The 13,317-nt window shown below is 33.8% G+C and overlaps 1 protein-coding gene across 4 annotated transcripts in view; it reads right to left on the reverse strand.

Moving 5' to 3' along the window:
• LOC119644384 (protein scalloped) overlaps positions 1 to 13,317 on the reverse strand; it is a 101,069-nt gene that overhangs the window by 29,736 nt on the left and 58,016 nt on the right. For all 4 annotated transcript variants that reach the window (XM_038043954.1, XM_038043946.1, XM_038043940.1 and 1 more), the window contains exons 2-3: positions 11,861 to 11,997; positions 9,536 to 9,674 (exon numbers count right to left, since the gene is read on the reverse strand). In XM_038043954.1, the coding sequence (XP_037899882.1) occupies positions 9,536 to 9,674; positions 11,861 to 11,997 (276 nt within the window). The remainder of the gene's footprint in view (positions 1 to 9,535; positions 9,675 to 11,860; positions 11,998 to 13,317) is intronic.

A 13,317-nucleotide genomic window follows, 5' to 3' on the forward strand; every position in this document is an offset into this window, starting at 1 on the left:
AGAGAGAGAGAGAGAGAGAGAGAGAGAGAGAGAGAGAGAGAGAGAGATAAAGGACAATTTATCTTAATGATGTTCTTTAAAAGAGCAAGAGCAAGAGCAAGCACAAGAGCGAGAGGGAGAGGGGGAGGGAGAGGCAAATTGTAGTCAATACAAATCAAGTACATTCGCTCTGTCCACCTTACTTTTTAAGATCAAGGCGTGAATACTCTTCGTTACCAGGCCCGCTTATAGCGCCGGCAAATCAAACATTACTTGCTTCGTTAATCTTACTGCCTTCCTCTGATCGAATCTTAGAAGCTTGGTTACAGCTTAGCTAAATTCGGAGAACACAAAATGAAAAGCTGATCTATAAATAGACCTCTATTCCTTCTAACTGACGCTATGAACGCTCTATGGTAAGCAAGGCTTTTTCACAATGACAAATTCTCGTAGCGCTTCTTATTGATAGCTGACATCGTTATATTGCTCTTGTGAAAATATCCGAAAAGTGTTCATTTTCTATTTATTTATTTTTTAGCTTCGAAAATATCCACATATATATAATAAATAAACTGTGACATGTCCGGCTTTTCGAGAAGCATTCATCTTGTGCGTTCTTTTCAATCCAAAGTACACTTAACAAATTAAACAGCAGACCATGTAAAATATTTAATTATTCTCAGACATTTTTGTCATTTGTAGTTTTAGTTTTTTCATTCGCATTCGCATTCGCACTCGTATTCGCATTAAATTTCCTGAATCGTATACAACTACGCTCTTCTTCATAAATTCATCGTTAATAATGATTATGGGCTTATTTGTAATTTCTTTCTGCCATCAACAGAAAGTTGGTTTAAATCGATTCCGTATCTTCATCATTTCAGTTCAAAAAATATACATATATATATATATATGCATATCTATATATTCAATCGCGTGTAGTTAACTTAATACGAATATTTAAGAATAATTGGTAAATCTAGGAACAAAGGAGTTATAGCGAGTTTTATAAGCTGTAGTTCACCTTGATCTATGTGGCACTGTTTTGAATTTGGATTAATTTCCCGTTCGCTTTCACAACATGGTCGGTAATTATAACTTATGAACTTTTACTTGTTATTGCTGATAGAAATAAATTAATTCGATACAAAATTATTCGCTGAATTCTAGGCTAAATGATTCCTCAAATTATTTATGTCACTTCTTTACTTAGCGAAAAGAGGTCGCGAAAATTTTTTACAAATACTACATATAAAGAAACTATGAAAACACGAATAAAAAGCATTGTAGGCGGGCAACGTCGACCGCTAAATACCCTACACCAATTCGTGTAATACGATACATTATTCATTCCCGTCATAAAATAATGAAACTCATTCCCATACTTCGCTGTCACGTAAATGCTTGCTTTTCATACCAGCCTTTATACGGGGCACATTCGAAAATCTGATCCAGGCTGATACTACTTTGCTAAGGGTAATTTTGTTGTCAAAAGCTTCTAGGTTTTAGCCAATTTTTCTGTTCAAACACGAAAAACTAAACCTTATCATAATAGAAACGTTTATTTTTCAAAAGGTCTTCATATACGAAGGCCTACCGAAATAGAATCTATGTGATCTAAACGTATCAAAGCCAAGCTATATGTCAAAGTCAAGCCATTCTGAACTGAATTTCATAGCAAAATTCGAAAAGTACAACTTTGTTATCGAATGAAGGCTTACTTTTCCCGCACATGCATACGGGAGGGGGACCAAATAATTGTTCTATCATATTCAAATGTTCCAAGGTCGTATCAAATTAATTTTCAATACAGAACGCTGCGCTTTAAACGGTTTAGAAAACAATTGTGAAGTTAGGTGCAAGTAGAAAAATGGCACTTAACATAATTGTTTTTACGGATATTCGGTAAAAAGATTAAAATTTTGTGTCGAGTGCTCAACCTACAGACCGCAATTCTTGCTATGTTTTGATGAAGTTTTGCATGCGGATCACTTGGGACCACTTTTTCGACCAGCCGTCATATAAAGCCTTACTTCGAAAAATCATTGACATGAACGGCGTTGAACGAAATGCTGCAGGATGCTCGGAAATGCTCGGTGATGGGCTGCACCTCATTGAGATGTTTTCACTGGCTTCACTAAGAGATTTGAAATGATCTAAAACACAGATTTTTCAAACATAGCTGTACAAAAATATTAAAGTTGTTTTAAATGCGCTGCTTAATATCAATACAATGTGTGCATGCACTTACCGAAGAGTTTAATGTGCAAACCCATTTAAAGTTTTTGCTATTCCTTATATGGAAATAAAGGCTATCAGGAAAACGTAATTTCATTACGATATGATGGTTGCGTCGTCACCAAAATCTCATTTGAAATTTTTTCTTTCCGATCTTATATATGTTTAGCAAATTATAATTGAAGGTCTGAATGTCGCACATTCTAATATAGCTGGCCCAGGCATGTTATTCGCAGTTGGTGGGTGGATAGGCTTTTGCGACCTGGTGCCGGTCTCGAATTTTATTTTTATTTACCTATTTTTAAATAAGTTGACTGCCTTTTTCGGGTAATATCATCCTTTGAATTTCGTGAAAGACAATCACACGATTCTGAATAGATCGGTAGAAATATTTGCCAGAGAAGCACACATACTCCTGACTAGCTTAACATGTTTGCTTTTTCGTCCAGGTGCCTATCTATTTGTTCACTGTCGCAATCGGCAAAAAATCTGTATTTTATCAGTGGGTGTTGGTGTTGCTTTGAAAAATGATATAAAAAGTTTTGACTGCTAGATAAATGCTCAGTTAAAAATTGATGTAATTCGATTAAAAAGACGCCACCAAAACTCACTGTGTGCCTTACGGGGTTTTCCTATTTATTCATCGTTTTTATTTTACATAATGATACCATCAGCGAATATCCCCTTTACTTTCAACTACTGTGATGGTCAGAACGGATTGTGGATTGAAGAGGGAGGCGAGAGCGAATTGCGTTTCTATAAATTATATTTTTTATAAAGTTAAAGCTTACGTCATACTATTAGCGATTTCGTCGAAGCTTACGCAGCTTCAGCAGTTCATTTTAAGCTTCGAATTATGTACTAAAAGTCCCGATCTTTGGAAAAAAGGTTTCCCTGCCTGTTATTGAACTTGAAGAAAAAGTGCTTCGGAAAATCATCGGTGGCTGTTGGCGTTGAAAAATTGTAATCGAAATTGTAGAGATTCCTGGATAGAACAGGGCGAACATATCTCGCTGCATGTGCATGCTTCAAATATAAAGGCATTGGAAAGGCGTACTCTAAAGCAGCCGCAGTATGTCAAGCAGATCACTTTTCAGCACAGTAATTATCGGTCATATATTACGAAAGCACTAAACTTTAATATGTTATTCTATTAATTTTATTTAGCGCACATAGCTTTCTGTGATTAAAAGTTATTTTACGCGAGGCCTTATTGTTTACACCATTCGATTCCCTTGATCACACTAAAAAAGAAACCGCTTCGAGAATAACATTAAAGGATGAGTTATAGGAAGGAGTATTAAATAAGGAATGACAATGAAGTGTATTTTTCAGTGAAACTGTATTTTATGACAAATGCCTGTCCAATCCGTATCAATGTGAAAAGCGGACTAACAACCCTACCTCAGGTTACTGTTTAATGTGAGCAAAGGAGAAAAAGAGTTAATCTTGTTTAAACGATTTTGGACGAATGCGATTTGTTGGACTATCGGTTGACTGCAAACGCGCCAAAATTCAAAACGATTATGTCCATTGGGTTTTCTAGCCCATCTACGAATAGGGCCAAGACTGTGCATATTGATAGTTACCTAATTTAGTTGTAAGGAAGGAAAGTTGTTGTTAAGTTCCTTTCACACTCCTTTTGGTCGATATTTATATTTATACCTAAAGCAGCCTTCCTTTTAACGAAAAAGGCGATTTTCAACTCCTGTCTTTATAATATCTTTACTACGATTCAAAAAGATTTTTCATAACGTTATTTAAATTTAAAAGTTTATTTAATCAATTTTTATACAAAAAGCAATCACTTTTACTCTATACTTTAGTTCGTCTCTTTCCTCACTTTGTTGATGCAAAACCGAAACAAAGTTGACTACAATTTAAATGAAAAACAATAAACGTAAAGGACATAAATTACGAAAAACTCGGTCGTAGATTTGTTTCATTTCGTTACGTTACGTTTGGGGCTATTGTTTTATAGATGCCAGCCGTAGAGAAAATTGTGCACCATCGTGGATGGCCTGTGCCTTTAGCAATACTTGTACTGTATATACTGGTAGACATTTATACATATTTCTCTCTATATGTAAAAGTTAAATATGTGTAGACATATATATACATAAATATTTATTTATATATATATATATATATATATATATATATGTATTACTATTCATATATGGTTGGTTTTGTATTGTTTTAAAAAGCAAAGTAATTGTTGTCCTTTTTTTTCTCTTTGTGTTATACTTTTGTTGGAAGTTTGTTACAAAATTGTTTAACCTTAAAAGTTATAAATTTTGTTAACATGTTTCTGTTGTTTTTGTTGCTATTACTGTAACTATTTGTTGTTGTCATTGTATTTGTTGTGGTGTGTCTTAAGTTTTATTGTGTTAAAGAGGTTTTTGTCAACCATCATTTTTTCAGACTTTTCCTATATTTGCATATGTAAGTATATATCCATTCGTACATATTTATATACATACGTTATGTTGGATAGAAAATTACATACATACACATATAAAAATGCTCAATTCAATTCAAATGACTTGACACTCTTTTCGTTGCCTCGCTTCTCTCGCCTTATTTTTATCTTTTTTTTTTTTTTGTTTTCTTTGTCGGTTGAATTTATGGAAAAAGTTTACAACATGGTCTTAAAAGACATTATTTAACATTACTGACAAGTGACTTATGGTTTCGTAAACAAAAAAGTGCAAAAAAAATCTAAGTAAAAAAAAATCAAAGCATACTTTTAGGAGAAAATAGAACTAAGGAAATGCTTGCATACTTTTTGATAGGGAATAAAAACAGTATATTAAGCAAAGAGCTGTAAATATCTCTAATAGCTTGGGTTTTCATTCGGCAAAGTATTTAAGTCAATATTTCTTATATAAAAAACGACAATTTGCGATATATGTATGTATATACATACATTAAAGATATTGCTTTATTCAATAAAGGAATTATTCGATTTTTGACACATATTCCTGATTATTATTAATAAATTTTATATTCTCATTCCGTCCTTGTCACGATCACGTTCACTTCTAAATGAAAGCTTATCCGGGAAATTCGGGCAGGGTCAACCATATTCGATTACTATTTTTGTCAGAAAATTTAATTAAACAGGTCGATAAAATGGAAGCTGTATCATCGCTTTCGGTTCATCGGAAGCGATTTCTGCAATAACCTGGTCGTTTAGTACAATTGTTGTCTTGGAGTCACTTTTTCAAATTTGCCAACCGAAAACAAATGACGAGCAAGGCAGCAAATGTGTACGCGGTGCTTAACGATCTTCCCGTGCTCAAAGTTTCCTGCAAAAAATAGTGAATACATTGCCTTTTGATATCTTTGGAGTGTTAGTTAGATCTTGCAGCTCAACTTTACGATTATGAAGAATAATTTTGAGGTTCTTTTGCTATGTTTTCTGGCGTAACCATCTTGCCCGTGCGCTCTCTCAAAAGTTTTTTCGTGTTAAATCTTTAAGAATATTTACGCGGGCGTAGCAAATAATTTTGAAAAACATGTTCCACTGTTTTAGATAACAAAACGGAAATTTGAATCGTTTCATAGAATTAGGTTGAGTTATAAACTACTTCCGTTTTCTTTAACTTGCCGAGTTTTCTTAATTTCGCCGGGTCGCAGCAGAAAGCTGATCGCGATGTATTCAACGTTCCTGCTGCATTGCCTTTGTTTTCCGATTGGAGCTCTAATAAGAGCTTCAGACTGCATATTTTTTCCAGTTGTTTCCATCACTGTCTTCTTTAAATTCCCAAAGGATCATAGGACAAGTGCGGACTTTTTCTTCCCATTTAAAAGAATTATGAAGAAAAATTTAACAAAACTTGCACCACATAAACAGTTGCCAGACAACTGCTTGCACCTTTAACTATTTACTGAAAGCAAAAATTTCCGGTCATTTATGCTACGTACATAGCGAGTATAGATTCTACACCTTTTTTGTGTTGCTTTTTAATATGACCAGTGACACAGGGGTAACGCGGTGATGGTCACAAAGACGACTGGGAAGGCGTGCGCGACCAAACTTTCACTTTAGCTACTACCACAGACCAATCGTAATTAAAATATGGTTTACTGCACTGACTACTGAACCCAGATATTCCGATTTGGTTGTCGCGCTTCTTAACTACATGGCTACGCCTAACTGCAACTTTATGCCTATATCGGAACTTGTTAGTAACTTGATGGTTTCTTTTTTGCTTTAATTTTTATGTTGTTCTAAGCTCAGTTATTTGATTCCGTAAAGTATTCTAATCACTTGACTTCATGTACGGCTATGGCAAAAGGTCTTAGTTAATCTCATTCTTTGTACGCAAATATTTTTGGGAATTTTTTTTATTTATTAGTTTAAAAATATATTAGAATCTAGAGCTTTACAAAAATTAAGAGAATATATACTTACTTTCATTTATTGAGACTTTATAAAAATTCTTTATCGATAACATTTTTCAAAGAATTGTTGCAAAAGTTAAGTTTGGATAACAATTCTTTTTATGTTGAAGTTATAAAAAAAGCAATGCTTTGACCGCAAGTAGGACATAAATTGCCAACAAACTTAAATTGAAAGAATTTGTTGCCGCCGCATTTATTAGTTAGCATATGAGCTATTTCGTGATCAGTTAATATCTGATTGACGTCATAATCAATTATCGTTCAAACTGGCAAAGTTGTCACGATACGAAAAGGAATAGTAGTAAGTAAGGGTTCTTCCTTATTTTATTCTTCATTCACTGATCGGCCGCGCATTCGCATTTGGTTGAATGCTTTACCTCACGTGAGAGAATGAGTCCTAATGTGATGTGATTCCTAATATACAAGATTACAAATTAATATATTAGGCTATTTGGAAAATTTCTGGGAGATATTAATGAAATGAATTTGTAAGCAAAACAGGTTAATGCGTTATAATTTGGCAGGGTCAACTTTTAAATACACTACACCATTTTGCGAATTCATCTGACCATCTTCGTTATAAAATAGCAAAAATTCAGTTATACGAAGGCTTACTTTTTATGGAAACCGTTTGATGAGAAACAATTTAGAAAATAGAGTTAGTAAGCTATCAAAACCTACTATAACTAATATTTGTTTTTAAAAACGTCATTGCGCAATACATTTCCAGTCATTTCTCTTGAAATTTGCAGCTTTTTGCTTGAATACAAAAGTAAACGCGCAGACATGCTCGAATTGAGGCAGAAAATGATTCTAATAAACGGACAATCTAATCCTTTTGAGTGTTGCATACATTCAACCGAACAAACTTGTGTAGACAAACTTGTATAAATAAATAATCGAGAATTTTTGCGAAATTTTTTTTTTTGAGAAAAGTTAAGGAAAAATTATTATATAGGTTGCGTTAAAGTCAATCGCGCTTGCGCCTATGCTTGTGCGAATGTAAAGGCTTCTCTGGAGTCTTAGTCGATAATATTTAATCCAACCAAAAATATATTTTTATTGCAATCATTAAGATTAAAGATATGTGTTTACCATTTCGATTCGATTCTCTTCCTTCTTCATTTATAACGATACACTCGTGTGCTTGCTTAGTTTGCAAAGATCATTGTGTCTGCCGCGATTGTGGCATGTTTTCAGAAGGTTTTCTAAATTGTGACATGATATGTGTGGCAGCGCGTCTAACTGAGTTAAGAAAACGACTACACAGCACACTACACCTACACATTTTCTTTTCTGCACGTTTGTTGTGCAGTTGTGTGTTACTAAGCAAAATAGTAATAATAATCATGATAATAATAATAATAATAATAATAATAAAAATAATGAAACCGCACAGTTTTATTAAATTTATTGCCCAAGACGAGTACGATACATCCCGGCAGATTTAAATAGTGGCCTGCATTAACTTAATGCATTTAAATTGTGACTATCGTCTAATATTTCAGTGCATTGCTGTTCTGTCTACGTTTCGCTTATCAACTGCAGGATGAATGTGAAGTAAAGGTGTATATACAACACACACGCAGCTAGACGCAGGCATACACATACACACTCTATTTCTCCTACTCTTCTCTAAATTTTACTAATAATTTAGAAGCAGTAATAAAGAGTGAAAAAGTGCAACTGTCACTTAGCGTATGAACTATGTTTTTAGTTTATATAATACAGTTTTTTTTTGGTTTGTTTGTTTGTTTGCTTGCTTGCTTGTTTTTTTTTTTTTTTTGCTCTTTTCAATTGGTCATAACACACAACGTTTTGCAAGATTGTATTTAAAGCATTTTGTTGGTAATATTTCAAGAGGGAACTGCGTGCCTATGTGTGTATGTACTTAGCATATATGGGCATGCGGATGACTGTCAGTCATGGTGTGTAATTTATTTTAAAATGCTTGAAAAAGGAAACAAAAAGCACACAAAAAACAAACAGCAAAAATATAGAATTTGTCAAGAAAATTTGTCATTTTGGTTAGTTTTCTTGCCAGCATATTTATGTATGTACGCGTTTGTGTATAGGTTTCTTTTGTGTGCAAAAGGTTTGTCTTGCAAAAAAAAAATCATAATAACGACTTTTTAAGATGGTTTGGCCAGATTCTCCTCTTTGTTTTTTTTTTTTTTTTTTTTGAGCCATTTTTTAAGGAGTGTTAGAAATTAGATAAGGTTTGAAGGCGGAAAACGATTTACGAAATAACAAGCTTAACCATACGTTTCTTCGGTCATGGGAAGTTTTAGATTCCGAACTAAACATTTCAAAATATCGTACATCCGTTTGTTTGCGGAGGCGGCAGACAACAGGGAAATATAAATGACATGTATATGTATATAAATGTATAAATGCATGACTTAGTTGGTGGCAGCCAAACTATTTCGACATGACTGCTAATGACCAAAAGATTACTTTCGTACCTCGGCACTGTTTGAAATCCAGGCAGCTCAGGTAATTTTCAAATTTTCGATGAGATCATTTTTTTATACTAATGAAAAAAAATTGCCTGCAAATGTTGTAAATGCATAAGGAATAAAGTTGAAAACGAAAAATGAAACAAGAGAATCAACGACTAATGACAAAATAATTTTCAAAAAACCAGAAAAAAAAAAACAAAAAAAAAACTTAAAAGAGAATGCGATCAAGTGCACGCAATCAATCTAAGGATTCGTGACTGCTATTCGAATTTCTTATTTCTTACACATGTATATGATCGGTGTTATCGTTTTCGTAATTTTACCTTACTCAGCGATACAGTCAGTAATTGCTTTTGATTTACAATCGAAAAGTATCCGTCTGTCCTTTTATATAATTTATTTCAAAATTTTCATTAAGATAATTTTTATTTGTTTTCTTCACTTACCATACATTTTACCCTCATCGGAGAGTATGATTTTTCGTCGTCCACATGGTGGATATATTGAGAGGGCCTCTTGAAAACTTTGCTCGATATCAGGACTCCATACGCCTTCGGCATCAGCATTCGATAGATCCTTTTCATCCTATAAAGAAGAAACAAACACACATACACACGTACAAATAAGATCAATTAAAAAGCAATGACTTTGTCACAGTCTTTATCGTATAAGCAAAAAAAAAAACAGTAAAATTTAATTAAGAACAAAAAAAAAAAAAAATAAAAAAAATAAAAAAAGAAACACGAATTTCTCTTTCAAAAGCAATACACACACACACACATACACATACGTCGATATATATTCTTTATACGATGATACACTCGACTGGCAAACAAGTGTCAGTTTTTAATTGTCATCCATCCAATGAAGTTAAGTACTCTTATAAGATCTGTCTTTCCCTCCCTTAGTATATATGTGTATGGGAGCATGTAACCTTTTAACAGTTGAATGAAGTGTAAGAATATTAAGTAGAAAACAAGGAGATGACGGCTGTTTTGTGTATTATATACGTCTTTCATAAAAAACCTATTGACATACTTATGTAGGTGTCAAATTACACTGATGAAGCGTATTGACAGCGTTCAGACGGAATGCTCATTATACGTACGTTGCAGCGCCTTTGTACAGCATGTGTTGCTTCATTATTAAATTTTAATCCTTAAAAGTAATAATAAGATATGTGACCCTCTGTCTATCATCAAAATCAGAAGGATAGATCAAGTATTGCTAGTACTTTTAAAGTATTTCGTGTATTTACATCCTACACACACACACACATTTATGATGAGAGTATATATTAAGTATATGCGGGTTTATGCAACACTTAGAATATCTTTGGATAGATTCACCTATCGTCATATCATTTAAGCATATCTGTCCGTTCGTCCATCTTCAATGTCAATCCATATGCATTAATAGTCAATTAACAGGTTCAGGTGCTTTAATAAAATCTGGTAAACTGTCATTTTTCGGCATTCATAGGACGACCGCTATTGAGAATGGATTGTCTCGGATAATTTTTACGATTACTATTCACATTACTATTATCTTATTTTGGAAGGAATCTTTATATGAAAAAAATTTGTGATAAAAAACGAGGGAGAGAAAGAGAAAGAGAGAGAGAGAGAGAGAGAGAATTATTTTTAATATTTTATGATGAAACTAATGATTTGGTATATAAATGCACTGTGTTAACTTTGAGCCAAATCTGGTTTTCGCCTCATTCTCTACGGCGAGTAAGCCTCTCTACGACCACATTGTCTAATTTTTAATGTTTTGTGAAGATTTGGGTTCGGCAAATTGGTGTAGGGTATCTACTAGAGTCGGCCATAGGATTCTTAAGCTGCAGTCCTGGAATTAAAACAACAAAGAGCGATCTTTCCATATTTGATCACGATCTAATACCGTATACGAAGTATTGAGAAGAATTGACGAATTGTCACAGTGTCAGCTGTATGCCAGCTACATAAATATCGGATATATGTTAGCTTGAATCTTTCAAATATGACTCAAACGACTATTTCGGTTAATTGGTTTATGGCTAGCAGAGATGCTTGTTAACACAACAACAAATTAGTATAGAAATTAATTCTTTTGAATTCATTGACAACCATATTTCGTCAACGATTGGATCGGCTCATCCAACGATGGGTAGTTTTATATGAGGCTTAATAATGCGGAGCTGTTCTTTTCTCTCACGGAAACGGTCACGAGTTAATTGTGAAATTGTGCACAGCGTTCCTATTACAAAAATTTATTTTTTTTTATTTATGGACGGTTTGCGTAAGAAGTTTCAATTTTCAGAATTTAAAAAAGACTACGATAGGGTGGTCAATAAATTTGGAATGTCTCTCATATAATCGCCTGTCTTTACTTGGTACTTTCTTCAATTAATTTTCTGCGTTTTTCTTTTCCGTCTCATCGCTGCAAAGTTTTCTATTTAATAACGCTTGTAGCGTGTTTACACACTGTTTAATTTTATTCTTAAAATGTAAGCCATGTCAGCTCATCTAGCAAACTAAAATCTTATATGAAATAAAAATTCGCAGTACGCGTCTTGTCCCAGCAGTTAGCGACGTGCACTACTTTTACCGCATATTTGCAAATCGCGATTTTTAGAAAGATATATGATTTTTATCTTCTAGATACTTGTATGAAATAAATGAGGCAAATATCTTTATATATGAAGTGCATCAAGCTTCACTGACAGCAACTGCTGCGAGTTCGCAGTAGCTGGTAGTTAAGGTTAGGTTAGGTTTATTTCTACTTACGTCACTCATGTCGCCCACATCAAGGTTTTTACTATCTACCATACTGCCATTCGTATCTGCGGGTCCTAATGGACCCGGCGGACCAGCGCTTACGGGCGTCCACGGTGATGTTATAGTGCCCGGACCAACTATACCGTCTGCAAGAGAATATGATTAATAGAATAAAAAAAAGAAAAAAAAAAAAATATATATATTAATAATTCTGTGATAATAAACGACAACATGATATAAATAGAGGAGAAGAATTTAATGGTGTTCATGGTGGCTTAGACGACGTTTTATAAAACGTTTCACCCATCAATTATTTCCCTTTTATTCTCTCGAGAAAAACTCTGCGCGTGCTTTAAACTATTGATAAACGGAAAAAAATTATATAATTGAGTGGTAATTTTAGTAAACACTTCATACGTACATATATATATATATATATATATATATATATATATTCACAAACACATACAAACAGGGTATTATGCATGTTAAAATGGATGTTAGTGAAAAAGTGAAACCGCAAATATGCCGAAAATGTTGAAAATCACAACTAGTGGCAAAATTTATGCAGTGAATGAATAATTCCGCCGACAGCATCAGCATCAGCAAATAGCAACAAACACTATCGTGTAAAGCATACGAGGACAAATGGCGTCAGGGAGGTATAGGCAGAATAGATGAATTGGTTGGGGATGAGTTGAAGTTTCGCAGAAACAACAAACAAAATGAAGACTGACATTTAATACGATTCCAGGGTGAACGTCATTTAATAGAAGCGTCATAGGAGAATAAAAAAGAAGAGCGACAACGCGGATAGAAAAAAACTAAACTAAACTATTATGTAAGTGACATAAACATTTATAGAACAACAACAACAACAACAACAACAACAACAACAACAACAACAACAATAACAGCAACACCAACAACAACAATAACAGCAACAGTATCGTACTCATCAGAGCTGCGAATGCAAAAATCTCGGAAAATCTTTTTTTTTTCCAGTTACGAATCTCATATAAAAAAAGGACGAACAAGTTGTTTGGAAAAAACGAATAGAAAAGAAAAAAAGACGTGAAAGAAGGGAAGTTAAATTCAACTTGAAATGCATTATTCGATCATTTCACGCACTACGATTGGGGAACGTTATCTATCCGGGCGTCGCCAGTTTGAAAAGATTTTAATTACTACTGCAAAGAGTAAAGACTGCATGCATTTGTTCAGCATGAAAGCACCTCAAACAGCTTGCGATCGATTAGTTTCGTTTTATTTAACGTACACTTTCACGTATTGTTACATACGGTGACGGAAAGTTAATATATTCCCATGCGAGACCTATGAAAAACACGAAATATATGTTGCGGCTTTGTTGTAGGATAAAGCATTTTGACAATGCGTTTACACTGTACGTAGCGACGATTTTTTCTTCCCCCTAAAGGTTTTCTATATTATACATATGTGCACAT

This window comes from Glossina fuscipes, unplaced genomic scaffold (genome assembly GCF_014805625.2).
Source record: "Glossina fuscipes isolate IAEA_lab_2018 unplaced genomic scaffold, Yale_Gfus_2 0, whole genome shotgun sequence".
NCBI classification, from domain to species: Eukaryota; Metazoa; Arthropoda; class Insecta; order Diptera; family Glossinidae; genus Glossina; species Glossina fuscipes.